The sequence below is a fragment of the Pteropus medius genome, unplaced genomic scaffold (assembly GCF_902729225.1).
Source record: "Pteropus medius unplaced genomic scaffold, Ma_sr-lr_union100, whole genome shotgun sequence".
Classification (NCBI taxonomy): domain Eukaryota; kingdom Metazoa; phylum Chordata; class Mammalia; order Chiroptera; family Pteropodidae; genus Pteropus; species Pteropus medius.
Window position 1 is genome coordinate 7,621,878 of NW_024351730.1, and position 23,268 is coordinate 7,645,145.

Here is a 23,268-nt window from a genome sequence, read left to right on the forward strand (position 1 = left end):
ATAATAACCTCTAGGTCTATCCATGTCATTTCAAATGGTAGGATTTCATTTCTTTTTAGTGTCTGAGTACTATTGCATTGTATATATGAACCATAATTTTTTAATCCAATCATCTGTTGATGAGCATTTAGGTTGCCTCCATATCTTGGCTATTGTAAATGGTGCTCCCATGAATACTGGAGTGCATAGATGTTTACAAATTATTGTTTTGGTTTTCTTTGGATAAATACCCAGAAGTGCAATTGCTGGGTCAAAAGGTATATCCATTTTTCATTTTTTGAGAAACCTCTGTACTGTTTTCCATAGTGGCTGTACCAATTTGCAATCCCACCAACAATATATGAGGGGTCCCTTTTCTCCACATCGTTGCCAACACTTATTGTTCTTTGATATATTGATGATATCTATTCTGACAGGTGTGAGGTGATATCTCATTGTGGTTTTAATTTGCATTTCTCTGATAGTTAGCGACCGTGAGCATCTTTTCATATGTCTATTAGCCATCTGTATTTCCTCTTTGGAGAAGTATCTCTTCAGGTCTTCTGCCCATTTTTTTAATTGGATTGTTTGGTTTTTTGTTGTTGAGTTGTATAAGTTCTTTATATATTTTGGATGTTAACCCCTTATCAGATGTATCGTTAGAGAATATCTTCTCTCAAACAGTCAGTTGTCTTTTTGTTTTGTTAAAAGTTTCCTTTGCTGTACAAAAACTTTTTAGTTTGATATAGTCTCATTTGTTTATTTTTTCTTTTGTTTCCCTTGCCTGAGGAGATATATCTGAAAAGAAATTCCTGATAGTAATATCAGAGTTTACTGCCTATGTTTTCTTCTAGAAGTTTTATGGTTTGGGGTCTTACATTTAAGTCTTTAATCCATTTTGAATCTATTCTTGTATATGGTGTAAGAAGATGGTCCAGCTTCTTTTTTTGCATGTATCTGTCCAATTTTCCCAGCACCATTTATTGAGGAGACGTCTTTACTGCATTGTACATTCTTACCTCCTTTGTCATATATTAAGTGAGTGTATATGTGTGGATTTATTTCTGGGCTCTCTATTCTGTTCCATTGATCAATGTATCTGTTTTTATGCCAGTATCATGCTGTTTTGATTACTGTAGCCTTGTAGTATAGTTTGAAATCAGGTAGTGTGATACCTCCAACATTGTTCTTCTTTCTCAAGATTGCCGTGGCTATTCAGAATTTTTATGGCTCCATATAAATTTTAGGATTATTTGTTCTAGCTTTCTGAAAAATGCCATCAGTATTTCGATAGGGATTGCACTGAATCTATAGATTGCTTTGGGAAGTATGACCATTTTAAAGATGTTGATTCTCCCTACCCATGAACGTGATATATGCTTCCATTTTTTGTATCTTCTTCAATTTCTTTTTTCAATGACTTATAATTTTCTGAAAACAGGTCTTTACCTTCTTGGTTAATTTGATTCCCAGGTATTTTATAGTTTTTGATGCAATTATAAATGGGATTGTTTTCTTAATTTCTCTTTCTGAAAGTTCATTATTGGTGTATAAAAATGCCACTGACTTCTGAATATTTGTTTTGTAACCTGCTACTTTACTGAATTCATTCAGTACTAACAGTTTTTTTGGTGGAATCTTTATAGAGTTCTCTATATGTAGTATCATGTCATTGGCAAGTAATGAGAGTTTTACGTCTTCTTTTCCAATTCGGATGCCTTTCTTTTCTTATTGGAGTGGCTAAGACTTCCAAAACAATGTTGAAGAGGAGTGGTGAAAGTGGGCATCCTTGTCTTGTTCCTGATCTTAAGGAAATGCTTTTAGCCTTTCCTCATTGGATATAATGTTAGCTGTAGGTTTGTCATATATAGTCTTTATTATGTTGAGATATGTTTACTTTATTCCCACTTTGCTGAGAGTTTTTATCATAAATGGATGCTGGATTTTGTCGAATGCTTTTTCTGCGTCTATTGATATGATCATATGGTTTTTTATCTTTCAATTTGTTAATGTGGTGTATCACATTAATTGATTTGCAGATATTGAAACAACCATGCATCCCAGGAATAAATCCAACTCGATCATGGTGTATAATATTTTTAATGTATTATTGAATTCGGTTTGTTAATATTTTATTGAGGATTTTTGCATCAATGGTCATAAGAAATATTGGTCTATAGTTTTCTTTTTTTGTAATGTCTTTGTTCTGGTTTTGCAATCAAGGTAATAGTGGCCTCAAAAAAGAGTTAGGGAGCCTTCCCTCTTGAATTTTTTAGAATTGTTTGAGAGGAATAGGTGATAATTCTTTGAATGTTTGGTAAAATTCACCTGTGAAGCCATCTAGTTCAGGACTTCTGTTTTTTGGGTGGTTTTCGATTACTGATTCTATTTCATTGGTGGTAAGCAGTCGATTCAGATTTTCTATTTCTTCTTGACTCAGTTTTGGGAGATTGTATGTTTCTAGAAGTGTGTCCATTTCTTCTAGATTGTCCAATTTGTTGGCATGTAATTGCTCGTAGTATTTTCTTATGATCCATTGTATTTCTGTGGAGTCCATGGTTATTTCTCCTCTTTCATTTCTGATTTTATTTATTTGAATCTTCTCTCTTTTTTCTTTGAATCTGGCTAAGGGTCTGTCAATTTTGTTTTCTTTCAAAGAACCAGCTCTTGGTTTCATTAATCTTTTGTATTGTTTTTCTAGATTCTATTTCATTTATTTCCACTCATCTTTATTATTTCCTTCCTTCGATTCACTTTGGGCTTTGTTTGCTGTTCTTTTTCCAGTTCTTTTAATTGTAAAGTTAGATTGTTTGGTTGAGCTTTTTCTTTTTTCTTTTTCTTTTTTTTGAGGTAGGTCTATATTGCTATGAATTTCCCTCTTAGGACTGCTTTTGCTATGTCTCATAAACTTTGACTTGTTGCGTTTTCATTTTCAATTGTCTCTAGGTATATTTTGATTTCTTCCTTGATATCATTAATAACCCATTCATTGTTTAGTAACATGTTATTTAGCCTCTTTGTGTTTATGTATTTTCCAGTTTTTTTCTTGCAGTTGATATCTAGTTTCATACCATTGTGATCAGAGAAGACAGTTGACATGATTTCAATCTTCTTAAATTTACTGAGACTTGATTTGTGTCCTAACATGGGGTCTATCCTTGAAAACATTCCATGTGCACTTGAGAAGAATATATATTTTGCTGCTTTGGAGTAAAATGGTCTGAAAATATCTATTAAATCCATCTGTTCTAGTGTGTCTTTTAGGCCCATTGTTTCCTTGTTGATTCTTTGCCTGGAAGATCTGTCCATTGGTGTCAATAGCGTGTTAAAGTCTCCTACTATGAGTGTATTACTATTGATCTCTCCTTTTATGTCAGTCAATGATTGCTTTATGTATGTAGGTGCTCCTTTGTTGGGTGCATGTATGTTTACTAGGGTTATGTCCTCTTGATTTATTGATCCCTTAATCATTATTAATACCCCTTTTTTGTCTCTTATTATAGCTTTTGTTTTAAAGTCTTTTATCTGATATAAGTATTGCTACCCCAGCTTTTTTTTCATTTCCGTTTGTGTGAAATATCTTTTTCCATCCTTTTACTTTCAGTCTATGAGCGTCGTTTGATCCGAAGTGGATCTCTTGTAGACAGCATATGCATGGGTCTTGTTTTCTTATCCATTTGGTTACCCTATGTCTTTTGATTGGAACATTTAATCCATTTACATTTAAAGTGATTACTGATAGGTACATTGTTACTGCCATTTTATTATTCATATTTGTTATTTGTATTTTCTTTTTTTCCCTTTCTTTTTTTTACAGAAGACCTTTTAACATTTCTTGTAATGCTGGCTTGTTTGTGATGAATTCCTTAAGCTTTTCCTTGTCTGGGAAGCTCTTTATCTCACCTTTCATTTTAATTGAAAGCCTTGTTGGGTAGAGTATTCGTGGTTGTAGATTCTTGTTTTTCATGACTTTGAATATTTCTTGCCATTCCCTTCTGACTTGCGAAGTTTCCATTGAAATGTCAGCAGACATTCCTATGGGGGTACCCTTGTAAGTAACTAGCTGCCTTTCTCTTGCTGCTTTTAAATTCTCTCTTTGTCTTTGACCTTTGGCATTTTAATTATGATGTGTCTGGTGTAGGTCTGTTTGAATTCCTCTTTGTGGGACTCTTGTGCTTCCTGAACTTGTATGTCTAATTCCTTTGCCAGGTTAGGAAAATTTTCTGATTATTTCTTCAAATAGATTCTCAATTCCTTGCTCTCTCTCTCTTCCTCCTCAGGTACTCCTATAATCTGGATATTTTTACGCTTCATGTTGTCCTAGAGGTCTCTTAAACTACCCTTGTTTTTAAAAATTCTTTTCTTTTTATTGTTCTCATTGGGTGTATTCTGCTACCTTGTCTTCCAACTCGCTGATTCGATCTTATGCTTTGTCCAATCTATTGTTGAATCCTTCTAGTGTATTCTTCATTTCAGTTATTGTATTATTTATTTCTGTCTGGATCTTTTTTTTATGATTTCTATGCCCTTTTTTATGCTGTTGGGGTTTTCATTATTCTCATACATTCTCCCCATACGTTCATTGAACATCCTTATAACCATTATTTTGAACTCTGTCTCTGGTAGGTTGCTTGCTCCATTTCATTTAGCTTATTTTCTGGAGTTTTCCCCTTTTGTTTAATTTGCGGCATGTTTCTTTGTTTTCTCATTTTATTAGCCTCTCTGTGTTTGTTTCTATGTGTCAGGAATATTTCTTTTGTCTCTCAGCCTTGGTCAGATGGCCTAATGTGGAAGGTGTCCTGTGTGGCCCAGTGGTGCACTCTCCCTGATCCCTTATGCTGGGGGCTCTGGATGTGATCTTTGTGTGGGTTGTGTGTGATCTTCTGTTGCTGCCAAGCCTTTATTGTTGTTAGTAGATCAGTGGATGGGATTAATGCTCAGGCTGACTAGTTGTGGGAACTGGCTGGACCCACAAGGTAAGAGTTGTTGTGTGGGGGCAGACCCCACTGAATGGAATTTGCACTAGCAGGCTTGTGTACTTGTTACGACCACTCTTTTGTTTGTATCACTAATGGGATTAGTCAGGAGTTATTCTGTTGTGGTCTGGTGCCAGCCTCCAGATGCATTGGTTTTGTGGCCTCTTGAGAGGAGCTCCCCTGTAGGCCAAGATCAGCCACTGCTTTTGATTGCTCAGGGCTACCCGGTGAGAACCACAAAGCGATCCGCAGATGGTTGTTGCCTATGCTGGATCTATAGGTAAGTGGAAGAGACAACACTGTAGGCAGCGGTCGGTTATCCCCCATCACTGACCTATGGCAGTTTAGCAGAGGGACCAGTGCTCTTCAAGGCCTGACACTGCCTGTCAGTTGCCTGTAATTTTGTCTCTGAAACTGAATGAGCCTCTGGGTGATATGTGTGTTGGGAGGCACAGGGACCCTGGAAATCTCCTGGGTCTAGTGAGTAAATTTCCCCCTGCCACTGCAGTATAAGTTTACGTACCAATGCTGTCTCTATGGCTCCCTGTAGAAGTTTCCACTCATAACAAGGTCAGCTGCTGCCCATCCTGGGCCTAAATGTGCTACCCCAGGGCAGGGCAGCTGCCTACCAATGTGCAGCAGGCACTTTGTGTATTGGTGGGGCAAGAGCTCAGGGAGTCAAGGGCCATCAGGCCAGTACAGACTCCTGCAATCCCCCTCAAGAGATATTGCAGCTTGTACAGGCAGTAGTGATCTATCCACAATTGTTTTCCTCGAAATGTGCTCACTGCACTAGCCAAGATCTGCGGCCTGTGCTGACTGCACAACCCCAGAGCCAAGCAGCGCACAAGAGGCTGCTTATCAATGGGCTGCAGGCACTTTGTGGCTTGGGTGAAGTGGAATCTCAGGGAGACAAGGTCCATCCCGCCAATACAGCCTCAGTTTTGCTGCAACTTCTGTGCCTGGATGTTCTCGCGGCTTCGATGTGGCTTCTTTATATTATTAGACGTAGGTGTTGGATCAGCTGGACTTCAGGTGATTCTCCACATTGATTATTTTATAATTTGGTTGTAATTTCAATGCAGACCTCCGCTCCTCTGGGCCACCAGTAGCCAGCAGCACTGGGGAGGCAGGAGCGAAAGGAGCCCGCAGAGCTGCTGCCGCCACCGCCGCCATTGCCTCTAGCTCAATTTGAAACCCACACGCCATGAACATGGTGGCCAGAAGGGGGCGCCAGCAACCACTCTTCTGACTATCATTCCAGATTAATTTTGCCTGCACTAGAAGTCCATGTAAAAAGAACCATACATTATGTGCTTGATATCTTTTGCTCAGCATAATGTTTTTGCAATCCGTCTATGTTGTTTCATATATTCAGACAATTTTTTGATGTGTGTATCATTGCAGGACACATTTGATAAGGAGAAACAGAAAGAGTCTGGTGCTCGGGATTCACAATTAGACTATGAACTGAACTCAACTCGTAATCAACTCAACCAGGTTCAAGACGAGTAAGAGGAATGCAAGTTATCTTTTTCCGAAAGGAATTGTTTATTCTTCATTTAATTTTTAAGTTTGAAAGGAGAATAATGGCTCATGTAAAATGTGGACATTTGCTTATAAGTAATATGTGTGGTGGGGAGAGGAAGGGAAGCAGGGAGAAAGAGAGAGGGAGAGAGAGAGAGAGAATTGAGAGTCAGCGTCTTTGATTTGAGGGACAGGATTTCTGTATTATATTATGATCCCTAAGACCCTGGTCTCCTTGGCTCCATCCCTGGAGCTCCTTCTCCATAGGCTTGTTATCAGCCCATATTTATAAACAGAGAAATATTGTTACATGAAAATCTATCAAGATGCAGAGGGAAAGGATTGAGGAGGGTGTCAGATCAGGTAAAGAGAAAAATTAAGAGAAAGAGCAAAAGCAAGATGAAGCAGGCTACATTTATCTGTCATTTGTATTCATTTGAGGGGTTGGACTGAGAGATCAGACTCTTAAAAAATGAATAATTTAAGATTTTGAAGTAATTATTAGATATAAAAATATATTTTAAAACATTTAAGTAAGGCCAGGCAGCAAGAGGTATCAGATCCATGTTATGTGCAAAGCCAGGGTAATAAGCTAAAGGAATCACTGCAAAGAAAATTGCAAACTTTGGCTTGTACTTGAGGAAGATAGACATATCTGTATGAAGTTGCATTCAACATACTTAACAAAAATACATCACTAAGGTGTTTCTCTACCATAGCATTGCTCCATTGCTAACACATATGGAACAGCAAGAAGTTCTTTTTAACTAGTTAGGGCTTGTGATGGAATAGGGTGTTGCATTCTTCCTTGTTTTCGATAAGATTTCCTTTGAAGGAAAACATCTCTACCAACTTAGTTTCGCCTGATTAGATAATACAAATTTCTTGCTCAAAACGCATCCAACAAATAAAAATTTAAGATGAAAATCACCTGTTTTCTCATCTCTGTTAATATTTTGGCATATTTTACTCCAGACATTTTTCTTTGTGTGTGCTTCCATGCACATGCATAGTTACCTCAGCATACCCCCATTCATTTTTTTAAATTGGAACCATCATCAATGAGGAGTTTTATAGCTGCAGCAGTGAAAGTTTATGAATGTCATGTACAAAAAGCATAAATCTTCTAAATTTCTGTAGCTTATTTCAACTAACGTGAGATGATTTAGAGCGGGGTAAGGAAGATCCTTAAATTTGCCACTTCTTTTCTGGTTTATTATAGTTCCTTTTGTGTAAATATTTCATTAATTCCAAGTTCAAGCTTCTATTAAGAGCTGTGTTTGCCTCTCAAGGAGTCTCACTGCCCTCCTTCCTTAGATTGGCATCTTAGTGGTAGAGAGATGCTTACATGCTCTCCCGGTGCTGGAGGAGAGGGGCTTTCGGTCTTGTACTGCTCACTGGATTCTTGCTGGCTTCAGTTACACCTGGGCATTAGTGTCTTATGCTAATGGGTGCTGAGTTATGGCTTTTCTGGTTAGGTTTCCTGGACATTTGCTGACCACTGCTTCTGATGACCAGGTCGCTCCATTTGCCTCTAGTTGAGAGGCAGGGCTTCCAGTTTTTGCTGGTTCTTGATGTGTATTAGCGCCAACAGGGAGCCAGGAGTACCTCCCTCCCTCTCTTGTCACTGTGGCTCTGTAGTTACCTAGAAGGGGCACTATGGACCAAGAAACCATGACTGCATGCATTTCTTTAAACGTGTTATTTGGAAATTATTTCAAATGGAGAAAGTTTGCAAGAATAGTACTAAGAACATCCATGTACTCTTTCATATACCTTTTGTCCTATTTGCTTTATCATTCTCGTGTGTGTTCTGTCTACATACACACATTCCTCGCCCCTCCATCCCTTTGAAAGTTGCTCACAGGAAGGAGCTTGTTGCTTTTTCCTGAATTTCTTAGTTTCATTTTGTCTTGAATCCACCCGTGGCTCATGTTTTTATTTAAGGCATCATAAATGATAGAGGCTGTTCCTCACATTCTACTGTGGCCAGCTCTCGCCTCCCTCTCTTACTCTGCTTGCCTGTCTCTAAAGCCAGGATGCTACCTGCTGTGGAATGAATGGCCCACCCAAGGAGGTTCCCATGTCTAACCTTGTGGAGACCAGTTCGGTTGTGACTCAGTTCCTAAGATGTAAATTCCAGTGCAGCACTGATAGGGACAGGTCTGCCCGGGTTCGACGAACCCTATACAAAGGAAGACCGCTTGATTTTGTGCCTAGATTCTGGTTAGGAATCTCACGTTTTGTCCTTTCCTGTAACCCAGTTATTAGAATATCCAGTTGAACTTGCCCCCTAAGCATCTCCCACATTTGTCTCTTTCTATTCTACTACCATTGCCCTGATAGCTCTTGCCTCAACCCATTGCTTTCCAACTGGCTTTCCTGTTTTCATTCTTCTTCTACTACAATCCATTTTTCACATAGCAAGAATAGATATATTTGTATTATATGAAGTCACTTCCCTGTTTAGAAGCTGTAAGTAGCCTCCTTTTATATGTAAAAAAAATTTCTAAACTCCTTCCCAGGCTATCACAACCCTGCATGATCCGGCCCTACCTCTAGCTTCACCCTCATCTCTTGCCAGGCTCCCCTCACCTTGTCTACTGTCTACTTCTTCACTTTGAGGCCTTTGCCTGTGTTCTTTCAGAAAAATGGAAGTCTTCTGCTGGCTCTTTGCGTGGCTGGCTCTTTGTTGTCCTTCAGGTCTCAGCTTAAATGTGACTTTCTCAGTCTATCTGTGACCACTATACATTGAAAAGTCTTTCCTTTCCCCCTCCTTTAATTCTTTTTCACAATGATCCAAAAATAGCACTTACCCCAGTTTGAAACTTTAAAAAATTTCTTTGCATATTTGTGACCCACTGGACTGGAAGCCCCAAAGGGTTACTGTCTTGTATTGCTATTTTGATACTGTTGTATCTCCAGCACCCAGCATCATGCCTGGCACATAATAAATTCTCAATAATTTGCTCAATGAATGAATAAATCTGTAATAAATTTAAATACATATTAACCTGCTTAAAACAATTTTTGACACATGAATGTACCTTCCTTTCTTCTCTGTGTTTGTCATCCAAGGGCACCATATGTGCTCACACATGAAAGCTATGTCTTGAGAGGGGAAAAAAAAACCCCACTTTATTCTTATTTATACTTTCCTTCCTTTCTTAGTCTATTTTCTTCTTTTAATTTTCTACGGCAATTTCCTTTCAGCATCTAGTAGTCCTGTTGTGAAGTTATTGCTACTATGGCTTTGTTTTAGACTTTAGACATTTTGGTCATTCATTCATTCATTCATTTTTTTTTTAAAACAAATATCTACTTATGTGACAGGTAATGTTTTAGGTGCTGGGGATAAAAAGATAAATAAAATAAAATCTTTGCCTTCGAGTAGTTCATAGTGTGTTTGTAATGAGATTATAATTGTGAACCAAGTGTTGGAGGAGCTCAGGCAAAGGAGAAACAAACTTTGCCTGAGAGAGTCAGGGGCGGCCTGTGGAGTGGCTCTTGAAGGATGTGGAAGCCTGGTGTGAATTTAGGTAGCAGCTGTACTCTCTCAGCCTCAGGACCACTGTGATGAAAGGGCCTGGGTGTTCTGGGAAGTAGGGTTGGCAAAGTCAAGAAACTTTTGCCAACCCATGATTTCTCACTGCATTAGAACAGCTTAATTGAGAATCATTGGTCTTCATCCAGTGTTATCCATCATACTCCCATTTCCTTTTAAATTTCGATAGACTTCAAGAAATTGTATGATTTATTATGATTTGCCTACAATGAAGAGAGTCCTTACAACTAACAGTGATGGAGCTATGTGGAAAACTCGGGAAACTCATGCCTAATAAGTGGTAGAAGTCAGAGGCAGGAAGACATGCAATACTTGATAGTCAAGTGTAATTGCGGAGGGCTTTTTCATTAGGCAGGCAGATAATTTTTTTTACATTTAAGAAGTCTGGGAAAATTGAAATGCAGCTCTACTGTGCAAAGTAATGAGAATAAGTGGTAGTATACGGCAGAAAAATGAAGATTTTTACAGAACAAGCCAAATTGCAGGATTTGGTGTGATTAGAGCAGACGAATTAGGATGGTGAGGAGGAAATGAATGAATTTCTTTGTCCTTTACATTTTAATATTAATAATTATTACATAGTCTTTTAGGGTTAGGGGTGGTAGCTTTGTAATTTCTTTGTGTTTGACATTGAGAAAGGATGCTAGCATGTTTTTGCATACAAGTGCACCATAATATTTGCAATATCATCTGATTGAATGCAGATGTCTTATAATTTGATTTTGTTTATGTTGAATTTATATCACATGCCAAAAGTTCCCAAGAGAACCTATGCCTTGATTTAGAAAGTGCCAATTTTTGGAAAATCTGTCTTTAGTTACTGATTTCTCTTACAGTCTGGCTGAAACTGGAAAGACTCTTGAAGAAACCAAGAACAGATCATCCATATCCCTTTTGGCTGCAGAGGAGGAAATAAATCAGCTAAGAAAGCAGTAAGGAAAAAAATGACAGGATTATTGCAGCCTGCTGATTAATCTTTGAATTTAGCTTTTTTGGTATTCCATTACAATGTGAAAGAATCTGTTCACAACCAAAGAGGAAAGGCAACAATGTTTTTATTAATGCTTTATCTATTTTTCTTCCTACAAAAACATTACCTATCTACTAGAGAAAATTTCAAAGTACAGTGTAGTATAAAGGAAACTAAAAACCCTCTCACAATTTCAGAACTAGTTACTGTTACCATTTGACCTTTCCTCCAGTCGATACATTAAAAATAGTGTTAAGACTACAACATGAGACTAAGTTTACAATTTTGGACCCCATTTTTTCACTTAACATCGTTTTTCTCTATTACTAAGAAAAGAATACTACAGAACTCAGTTTGAATAGGTGTATCATGTTCCATCATTTAGGTATTTCCCTAATATTGACTGCTTACTTGGATACCAATTTTTAACACTGGAAATAACATTGTGATCATTTTTGTGGCAAATCTTAATTTAAATTTCAGATTATTCTCTAAAGATAAATTTCTAGAAGGGGAAAATAAACACCGATCCTTTAAGGTTATACCTTATTTGATTGTAATTTTGATTTTTTTCCCCCAAAAAAGAACAAGTGGAAATTGTATTAAAATACGTATATGTAAATATATATATATCAATACCATTCTATTGCCTTCACACATGTTCCAGCCCTTCTGATTTCTTCAGAAATAGCCATAAATTTAACTTGGAGCATCGTTCTATTTTCTACTTCAGTCTCCCCTCCTGTCATTTTAGTCTCTTATTCCTATTGAATATACCTTCTCAAATACATTGACCATATGACTCAGTGATTTCCAATAGCATCGATTCTGTTCTTTACTGTTCCCAGTGCAGCTTTTAATTCTGCTATTGCATGTTTAGCTCCTCACATCCATCTCAATCTTACCCCCTCCTTTTCATCTTACACCATTATCATTTTTATCACAACATGTCCTCTTCTTATGGCTTTTGCTCCTGTTTTATGATGACCATGGCTCTTTGTATTTTTATGAGGATGCCAATTTTATTTCTAAAGATTTGTTTGTGTCTTTAATACATTATTTTCATAGGTCCACATTTCTGCCTAGTATTGTGGATGTTATTCAATTTCCACTGTAGTTTCCTCTCTTTTTTCACCTGTTCAGAGAATTGCAAAGCTAGTGAGGATAGGAGAGTATATTTTTTGCCCAGCTTCTGGTCTAGGTTTTGAATGTCATATGTTTCCAGAGTTTTGTGCTGTTAAGAGCAGTCCAATACAGAACAGCATGACTACAGGCCCACTCCGCTTTCGCTAGAGGATCTGCATGCCTATCTTTTCTTCAGGAGCCTTTTTCCATGCAAGCTGCAGACATGGAGTGGCCCCCTGGCCCTGGCAAATCGACTCCTTGCTAATTTGTGTTTGTTTCTATGTATTTCCATCAGCGTTTTCCAATGCAATAATGGCATATGAAGTAGAGTAGCCTCTGTTCTTAAGTATGTCAATTGTTGCTTATTACCTTTTTTCTCCATTCCTCTCTCCTTTCTTTCTTAAAAAAAAAATTTTTTTTTTTTTTTTTTTTTCTGTTCAGGCTGAAATCTCTTCAAGCCCAGGAGGAGTCGCGCCACAGAAACCCAGAGCATAGAAGTGCAACGCATAAGAGCACAGAACAGCGCCGCACGGAGTCCAGGCGTTTGGAGTCCAGGCGTTCGGAGGTCAAGGCGGAGCCTAGGCGGTCAGAGCACAGGAGACCGGAGCAGCGGGGCTCCGAAAAGCGTAGCTCCGACAAGTGGAGCCCAGAAGCTACACAAGAATATGAGAACCAGCCCCGAACGCTGAAGGACGTACCCCAAGGAAGGTCCGACACATTCTCACAGATCTTTTCATTTAAGTTCCTTTTGTTAGTGATAGCCTGGCTTGGGAAAAGAAAAAGTAAAATGACATCCTCGGACCCAAACCCCAACGATATGGGAAGCTTCGAATTGTAAAAGGTTTTCTCTATCTCTACTCTTCCAGAGAGAGAAAACACCTCCCAGATTGCCAATACTTGGGCACTAACTGGTTTAGGGCTGACATTGAAGGTTAAGGAATGAAACTGAGACATACGTGCAAGGACAATTCTTTGGCTTGAAATCAGATTTGAATGCGCCTATGATGCAAGAGGTGGTACCCATGCTGAAAGAAGGTTCCGTGATACTCTCTGATGCCTGAGAGTCCTCTGTGCAGGAATGACCAACTGTGATTTTACTGTTTCCTTTTCTAGCTTGCTTTGTTTAATGCAGTGTGTAGGTAAGTGTTCTTGTGAAACCCCTTTCTAGTGATGACCAGAGCATTAAGACAGCTTATTCAGACAGTGTTAAGTGAGGACAAAGTAAGAGGTTTCTCTTTGGAGTTGCTGCATCTTCCTTGTTCTAACACCTCCCACTTTATCTCTCCCGCTGCCAGCCCCGATCCAGGCTATCAAGCCACTCCCATCCCAGGTTCCCATTCCCTTAACTGTCACCTTAGTCTTTCATTTTGGGGAATCACTCTGCCAGTGTTATGCTGGTGTCGGCTTGTTCTAGCTCCTGCTAGATTAGGATTCTGTGCATTTCTTCCTAACGCCAAATTCAGTGGCATCACATTGATAGCTTGAAATTGGCCATGGTTGGAGTATCCGTTCCACCATGGAAACTGGTAAACACTATAAATGAGGGCTTTCCCCGCTCCCCTTCAGTGTCTGCTTTGCACTATATTTTGCCCCGCAGTTTTTTCTACAAAACTTCCCTTTTGGGGGCCCCATTTCCTTTGCGCTAGCTAGTCCGGTAATTTACATTGTACTTGGTAGCCATCCCTGGTTCACTGATAAATGCTTTCCAATTAACCCAGTATTTCCACATGTATTAGCTCACTTGATCTTCCAACCCCTCCTTCACCCCAAAATAGAGCAAAAATTGTGTAGGTGAAAATTCAGGCTCTGGGGAGGAAAAATGATTGCAAATGCTCCCATTGCTATGACATGTTGGAGCTGGAACTGCAACATAGATCTTTCTCATTGTTCAGTGTTCATCTCATTTTAGACCATGAGGCTCATATGGTGTAAGCTTTTATATCATAAGGAGTAATTACCAAGGTTGGAGGTAGAAATACTAAAAATCTGACTTCTTTAACTTGAGCTCTTGCTCGCCGTGTTACTCTAGGACAGCTGATTAATTTTTCTGAGCTTCAAGTTCACCATCTGTAAAATGGCCAACTATCAATGCTGGCCTCACAGGACTGCTTAAAGGATAAATCGAGATGCTCAATGAGTGAACATGCTTTGTGAATTTTAATTCCCCATGCAAATAGAGTCTTCTTTCGTGGTTGTGGTCACATTTGAGGCCTCATGGAGAGAGTGCCTCTCACAGGCCTGGTGGGCAGGTCATGGAGGCAACTGCTGCTCTCCCTGCTAGCAGGGGCCGTGACTCCTGAGTATCATCTGCACCTTGTGTGGGGAGAACAAGCAGAGTCCAGGAAAGACAGAGAAGTGAATCAGAGCGCCTCCCTGCTGATTCTTGCTTACCAACAGGTCCACCAGGAGCCGGTCTCCTAGCCCTGCCTCGCAGCAGCCGCAGCACGCAGCCACAGCCCACAGCCACAGTCAGAGCCGCTGAGCCAAGCTGCCGTAGCCAGCCCACAGCCCAGCCCCCACACATAGCCCCACCCGCAACCGCAGCCGCAGCCGCAGCAGGTCAGGTAGCCCCTCTACTGCAGTGGTGAAGATCAGGACCCCGTCTCCGAATCGCGCTAAACTGTCCAGTGTGGCGCGCAAGGCTGCTCTCCTGTCGCGGTTCAGCGATGCCTATTCCCAGGCCCGCCTGGATGCCCAGTGCCTGTTGCGGCGCTGCATCGACAAAGCCGAGACCGTGCAGCGGATCATCTACATCGCCACAGTGGTATGTGACGCTGAGGCTGCGCTCCAGAGGGCCTTGGGTGTAGCAGGGACACAATTTTTGGTAAAGTGAACAGTACAGACTAAAAAGATCCAGGATCTTAAAAAGATCCTGGTAGATCCTGAGGTCCCTGCAATAGGGTGGGATTTCCTTTCTCCCTTCTTCCTTTCTTCCTTCCTTCCATTGCAAGTATTTAGGATGAATCATTTTTCACAATCAGTAACTATTCATATTTATTAATACCGATACTGACCAGACATTTGTTGAAGTAGTCATAACTGTTGGACTATCTCAAATGGGTATATGCTAAATTGATTTGCATCGAGTCTTCTAAATGGGCATAGGTACACCAGGAGATATATTATTGCTAATGGCTATCATTTGATGGATTTCCTCCCATTCTTAGCAAATTAGAAGGCTATAATTGTGTTAACTCTTCCGTTTATTCAACGAAGAGTAGTTACTAAAGCTGCTAACATATCAGCTACTTGAGTATGGCAGATTAAAAAGTGCTCATATATAATCCTTAATTCCCAAAACAAATGCATTTGTTCCTTGGGTTACCATATTAAGATACTGAGTTCATTATGAGAACAGTTAAATATTAAAAAACAGAACAGAAAAATGTTATGAGAGAAGAATTATTGGAATCTACTGAACTTTATCATGTATTCATTTATATCAAGGGTTAGCAAACAAGGACCTGTGGGCCATATCTGGCCCTGGCCCATATTTCTAAGAGAAATACCACCTGAAAGCTAAGATTTTAAGAAGAGTTTTACATTTTTAAAAGGTAGTAAAAAAAATATGTGACAAAGACAGTATGTGACCTGCAAAGCCTAAAATATATGCTATCCAACTCTTTGCAGAAAAAGTTTGCCAATCCTTGGTTTATATAATTAAGAATCACTTAGTGAATTGGTTAAAGTTTTGTGAACATAGAAGCCATGTCTTTCATGCACGACTAAGTTTTCCCAGTGCCGACAACGTAACACTCATTTAATAAATATTTCTTGAACTATTATATGCCAGAAAACATGCCAGACACTTGATATGCATCTATGTTTAACATAAACACTAGATTGATAATTTTCTCATACTCTTTGACCAGTAACATGATTTTACTATAGGATCATAGCAACAACTAACACCTTTCAAGTATTTATGTAACCATAGATGATTTATTTCCTTGAACCTCAGTACTGTCTGCTTCTTGCACTCAGGATCACCAGAACGATGGTCCACTGTCTGGAAATATAGTGAATGTGGATAGTAGTATATATATTAATGTACTTTTTAAAATTGAGATATGTATATTCTCCCAGATTGAAAATAGTTTTGACCAACTGTGTTTAGTTATTAGGAGACCCATATGATGTTGAATTTTTGGTAGGCATTCTTTCTTCATTCCTTGCTTTGGACCTCTTTGACCCCCTCCTCTCACCAAATAAATTTGCTGCAATTTTTACGTGCAGGAGGCATTCCACGTAGCCAAAATGGCATTCAGACATTTCAAGATCCGTGTGAGGAAATCGTTGTCACCATCTTATGTGGGGTCCAATGACTTTGAGGATGCTGTCTCAGATTATATCATTTGTCATCTTGATCTATATGATTCTCAAAGCAGTGTAAACGTGAGTGTTGGGTCTCTTATTGGAGCTGATTTGCTGTTGCTATATTCATGTTTACTCTGAATACTAATAACTCAGAAATCCATTCAGCGCTTAGTATTGCTTTTATGTAACAGGAGAGCAGAAATGAGCAACATCCAATTTACTTTGTATAACCAGTCTTTATTGGCTGTTTCTTAGACATTTTATGGGGAAAAATATTCTGAGCTTTATAGTTCTGCTCTTTAAATGGGCTCTTAAGATTGGAAGATAGACTATCATAGTGCTTAAGAGCAATGATTTGGGGAAAGATAGGTATGGATTTGCATCCTGGCTTACCAGCTGTTTGACCTTCACATTTACTAAACCTCTAGAGCTATGCTTTAATTTCATAATCCTTAAGTGGGAGCAACAATGGTCATGACCCCATAAAGTCATGACCTATGACCTTGAAAGGATTAAATGAAAGAAAAAGGATGATTTGCTTAGCACAAGACTGGCACTAAGTAAACTCTCAAAAAAAAAAAAAAAAAACCAAGCTATTATAATTGTTATTATTATAGATTATGAACGAGTCAGAGTTCTGTGTTGGCACATCATATAACTTGCTCAGAATTAAAAAAAAATAATAAGGAAAGAATAAATAAAAGTTACTAAGGGTTTTCTTTCTTTATTCCTTTTTGTTTTTTGAGACTCTCTTGAGACCTTTATTATGTCATTTGTACTGCCATCCTTCCTCCTTCCTTATCAATGAGGCTTTCTCGTTTTAGCGCACATGCTCCTTCTCTACTTTAACTTGTTTTTACTCGTGTGCTTTTTAAATTTTTTTTTTATCTCTCATTAGTCATAAGGTCCTTAGGATTGTCAGAGTTTCTTGTCACAGGTTGGTAACAAGGTGATGCCATCTTTTTTTTTTCAGGATGTGATCCGAGCCATGAATGTCAATCCCAAGATTTCATTCCCTCCGGAAGTTGACTTTTGCCTCCTCAACAACTTCATCCAGGAGATATGTTGCATTGCCTTTGCAATGCAGACTTTAGAGCCACCCTTAGATATTGCATTTGGGGCCGATGGAGAAATTTTTAATGATTGCAAGTAAGAGACATAGGACAGAAGCTACAGGATTCTTTATAAATAAGTGACCTTGTCTGTATTTCCTGGAAACAATTTAGGAAAAAGAACTCTGGGTGGGGAAATCAACAGACACTACCTGGTTTCCAGGCCCTGCCATATACTTCTCTGTACCATAGGGCAGGGCCCTCTTCTGGGATTATTTTCCTTCTCAATCAAGTGTGATTCAGAGGGGACGATAGGATTTCCATGGAACTTATTGGCCTTGGGGAGAACTAATAAGTACCTGGAGCCTGTCTGGAATATTTTAAAAGAAAGGTGCTATATAAATACGAACCTGTTTTACTTCTTATTGTTTAACTTTTTTTTCTTTTTGAGGTATCATCAACATATAACATAATATTAGTTTCAGGTATATAACATAATAGTCTGATATCTGTATATATTGTGAAATGTTTACCGCAGAAAACCTAGTTAACATCTGTTATCATACATATTTACAAAAACTTTTTTTCTTGTGATGAGAACTTTTAAGATCTCATCTACTCTCAGCAACTTTTAAATATGCTATACGGTATTATTAACTATAGTCACCATGCTGTATGATACATCCTTGATTTATTTATTTTATAGCTGGAAGTTTGTACCTTTTGACCTCCTTAACCCATTTCGCCCATCTCCACCTCTGGCAACCACCAGTCTGTTCTCTATATTTATGAGCTTTGTTTTTGTTTGTTCTTTTAGATTTCATATATAAGTGAGATCATACGGTATTCATATTTCTCTGACTGATATCTGTTAGCATAATACCCTCTAGGTCCATCCATGTTGTCATAAATGACAAGATTTCATTATTTTGTGTGGCTAAATAATATTCCATCACATATATATGAGATTAGGTTGTTTCCATATCTTGGCTATTGTAAATAATGCTGCAGTGAACATAGGAGTGTTATATATCTTTTCAAGATTAGTGCTTTTGTTTTCTTCAGATAAATATCCAGAAGTGGAATTGCTGGATCATATGGTAGTTCTATTTTTAATTCTATTTTTTTATTGTCTATTTTTTAGGTGAGGCAACCCTTGGTTGACTTCACAGATTGCAAGGACCTTGTCAGTTTACAATCCCTTATTATTTTTTTAATTTAATTTTTACACCTATAGTACCTGGTTTTCCTAGGTGGTCTCCCATCCAAGTATTAACCAGGCCTGACCCTGCTTAGCTTCCGAGATCAGATGGGATCAGGCCTGTTCAGGGTAGCATGGCCGTAGACTATTTTTAATTTTTTGAGGAACCTTCAGACTGTTTTCCGTAGTGGTTGCACCAATTTACAGTCCTATCAACAGTGCACAAGGGTTTCCTTTTTTTCACATCCTCACCAACACTTGTTATTTTTTGTGCTGGCTGTGCTAACAGGTGTGAGGCGATATCTCATTGTAGTTTTAATTTGCATTTCACTGCAAATTAAGTAATGTTAAGCACCTTTTTATGTACCCGTTGGCCATCTGTATGTCTTTTGGAAAAATGTCTATTCAGATTCTCTGCCCATTTTTTAATCAAAAACATTTTTTTCTTTTATTGGTTCTCATTGCATTATTTAGGTCAGCTTTTTCAGAGTATGGCGTATGGGTCGCCTGCATTAGAATTATTCAAGGTATTTGTTAAACATGCAGATTTCTGGATCATACTCCATGACATTTCATGCAGTATGTCTTAGGTGGGGCTGAAGGATCTGTAATTTAGCAAGCAGCAGGCATTCCTTATGCATACTAACATTTGGGAATGAGTGCTCTAGACTATTTTATCTATGGCCATTAGATTTCTACCAACTTTTACCTGGTGAATATTTTCTTTATAAATTAGAAGACGTTAAATTAATTTACTAAACATTTTATTGAAATTTTATGAGGTCTTATGATATAGTTAGAGATTATCCTGGAGGAGGCCAAGCTAGTTTAAGAACAGAGGCTCTGGTATCAGGCTACCGGGATTCTAGTTCTGGTTCTACCACTAATTAGCTGTACATCTTGAGCAGGTTACTTAATTTTTCCATCCTTTTGTTTCTTCTCTGTCAGATGGGGGAAATAATAATACCTGTTTCCTAGGGCTATAGAAAGTTCATGGAGATCATTCAGATAAAGTACACAAGGACGCTCTCTGGCTTACAGTGCGCACTCAGGAAATGTCAGCTCTAGGTCTTTGTTCAGGTTGTAGAGTTACGGGTTGGTGGCCACCCCATATACCTACAAGTTTATTGATGATGGCGACCATATACCTTTCTTTTGCTTATGAAAATCACAGTGATGGCATTTCTGATTACCTTATAGCATGTCATATTTTCTTGCCATTGCCTGTTTCTAGTTTCTTTCAGATTCCTGCTCCCGGCGTGCGTCCACTCACAGAAGAGCTGAATATTAGAACATTACACTGCAACTGGATCTTTCTGATTCTTTTACAGAACATAATGTCTGTGTTCCTCCCCACCCTCTTTTTCATTCCTTTTCCTTTAGAGGATGCATGGTCCCACTCGGAAATATTCACCCATTTTAGTTTATGGAATCTGCAGATCTCTGGCAGGCCTGCGTACATGCAGAGGGAACATACAGCCTTTTGGGAACACTCTGTGGCCTGTACTCCTGGTTGGCTGTTGAGTGGAACTGGAGTTTCTAGTAATGATTGGATTTGGTTCTACTTCTAAGACTTCATGGAACAAGTCTAATCCACTTTATTTATTTATTTATTTACTTACTTACTTACTTACTTACTTACTTACTTACTTATTTACTTGGGCAGCCTATCACACATTTAAAAGCAATTATTTAAATTCTCCTCCTCCTGGCCTCACAGGCTTTAGGATTTTTCCATATGAATGGAGTTGAGACTTCCTGACAAATAGATTGGTTTCCTTGGCCTGTGCTCTGTGCTCTTCTGAGCATTCCTTTTTAAGAAAGTGTCCACATGGAATGTAGTCCCCTGGTTTGAACTGACCAGTCTAGTGGGACCAACATGCTTTCCATTCTTATTCTCTATTAATTCAGCTAATTTGTAGTAGTTTTTCTTTTTTTTTTCAGTCATATAACACTGTTCACTCGTTTTGAGTTCAACTGAAATCGTTATTATATTTCCACTTGTTCTGTGATTAAGCCATTTGTCACTTCTACCTGTGCAATTAAATGCTTTTTAGACTCAATTGCAGAACTGCGTAGGTATCCACATTACATTGTATCTTATTAGAATCAGCTTATTGTTCCCACTGATTGAGCTGTTCTTTTTGGTACCATCATCTGTTTTTTTTTTCCTGGCACTCCACACTCCTCATCTTTGAATGATTTTTCTGTATTTCATGCAAACCATTGCTGAATATGTTGATTTATCACAGGATGGAGAGGGAGCACTTTGCACCTTTATTCACGTTCTCATTGACCTATTATTTACCCCTCTTTGGAGATGATAATTCAACTAGTTTCCAACCCGCCCTACTTAAGTTAATCACTCACTTATACTTCTCTTATTTTGTCCACAACCATAGCATGAGAAATCTTTTAGGAAGCCTGTGGGACTTACATAGTCTCTAGCATTTCCCTGGACTGCAACTCTTGTAATCCTGAGAAGAGAAGGACAAGATTAGTCTGACATGACTTATTCTTAGTGAGTCCATGCTGGGTCCTTGTTATCACTGGTTCCTTTTCTAAGAGCCCACAGCCATCTCTTTAATAACAGTATCAGGATCCATATTTATCTCGATCTAAGCATAATCAAAATGAAAATTTACACTGATGTCCCCTTGCCCAATTATGCTACATAATTGCTTAACTTCTCTTTCTCCTTTTGTGTGTTCAAAATAGGTACCGTCGCAGCTATGACTCCGATTACACTGCTCCCTTGGTCTTCTATCATGTATGGCCTGCTCTCATGGAGAATGACACTGTCATTATGAAAGGAGAAGCTGTCACCAAGAGAGGGGCTTTTGTACGGTGGCCTTGCATAGTGACAATTCATCCCAAGTGTTTGATTCACAAGTTCGAGAACATTTATAAACCCAGAGATTCTATAAAAGAAGTTCATAAAGAGTTGTTTGATAAATTTCATACAAAGGAGAGGAAAGGGACTGGCTGGGAAAGAATCCGTTTTTTCTTTGATTTGTCTCTGATTCCTCTTAATATCCTGGCAGTAATTTCTTTGCCTATTGCTTTATTTATTTCTAAGATGGAATTAGTCATATTCGTCTCTTCTATCTTAGAAATATTATGCTATTATAAGCAGAAAGCCTTTAAAATCATCTTATTGGAGACCCGGTGTAACTCTAAGCATTTAAAAGTGATCGATTAACTTTCAGGAAACAGTTGCCAACATTTTACTGACAATTCTCCATTTTGGGAAACGGTGGATGTGCCTCATTTTTCTCTCCTTAGTATGATGCGTAGAGTGGGGAGGGTTGGAGAAAAAGAGGGCAGAGGAGGTGGGGAAGAGAGGAGATGATCAATTTTACATTAGTTGTAAATATTTGAACATGTTAAATAACTGGGCAGCCTTCAAAATAGAGTCTGAGATCTGCAAGTGTGTGAGCGTGTGTGTTGTGATGGGGATTGAGTGTTGGGTTGGTGGCCCCAGGTGCTTGAATATTCTGTACGGTGAACATTATGGAGTTTTTACACTGCCATTCCGAGAAAGAATTAAGTAGATTCTGAAGCGAAGCCAGCTCCTCAGTCCACAGCAAAGCCTCCATCTGGGTGCTCTCAGTTCCTGTTCTCTTCCAACTGGAGAATAGGGATGTTCTTCAGGGCAGCTTTTCTCCCACTTAGTGGAGAAAGGGAGTAGTGTCTTTTAAAAGAATTTAATACAATTAGCTACAGGGGGCTGTTTAAGTTGCAACAAAAAGCGTTGTTGCAACTTAAACNTTAAACGCCCCCCCCCCCGTAGCTAATTGTATCAATAAAATATTTTGTGCTATGAAAGTTGAGCCCATAGAAATTGGGTTGTGTTGATCTGACAACTACTCATGTTCTACAATGAATGAGCTCATAAAACATGCTGCTTGACCCTACAATAATTACCCTCTATTAAGAAACACTTTTTGTAGATTGTCTGCAGTACAGTTTGGAAGAGAGAGGAAATAGCTACTAGTCTTATGTTCTACATCAAATAGCAATTGCCTTTTAATTTCCTTCTCTCCTATCAAGCATATCACCAACATCTGCCCAAGCTTAAGCTCCTAAAACAAAATGAGAATACCCTAAAAGGAAGAACTTGGAAAAGGAAAGGGTTGAATGAAGGGATGTTTTAAAGAAGGCCTTACTAATGAAATCTCATTATAGTGGATATAATTTTCTTCTTCTTCATTAATTTAGTTAGAGAGTAGATAGGCAGCAGTGGTGATTCACTCAGTCACTCATTCATTAGTTCATTTTATTCAACAATAGTTATTTAGTCAGTAGTTATTTATGACCCAAACACTGTATAGGTGCTGAGGATTCAGCAGTGAACAAAACAGACACGAATCCCTGCCCACAGGGAGCTTACATTCTCCAGCATTTGGAACCTTAATGTAATTTCTAACAACTTCTTCATTAAAACAAAATCCTATTAGCACCCATGAGTTATGTACCAAAGTTCACTGTGGGATTTTTTTTTTTTTTGAGAACTATTTCAAAGTTATTGTCAAATAATGGAATGGCTATAGGAA

The 23,268-nt window shown here is 38.6% G+C and overlaps 1 protein-coding gene and 1 pseudogene across 1 annotated transcript in view; one reads left to right on the forward strand and one right to left on the reverse strand.

The window, feature by feature from the left end:
* SPATA18 (spermatogenesis associated 18) overlaps nt 1-22,437 on the forward strand; it is a 36,693-nt gene extending 14,256 nt beyond the window's left edge. Inside the window, 7 exon segments of the mRNA XM_039845188.1 lie at nt 6,363-6,466; nt 10,884-10,979; nt 12,584-12,850; nt 14,540-14,906; nt 16,379-16,537; nt 17,433-17,608; nt 21,431-22,437. Coding sequence (XP_039701122.1) covers nt 6,363-6,466; nt 10,884-10,979; nt 12,584-12,850; nt 14,540-14,906; nt 16,379-16,537; nt 17,433-17,608; nt 21,431-21,914 — 1,653 coding nt within the window. The 3' untranslated portion in view covers nt 21,915-22,437.
* Nucleotides 18,740-18,858, reverse strand: LOC120588432 (uncharacterized; annotated as a pseudogene).
* Nucleotides 22,438-23,268: the final 831 nt, after the last annotated feature.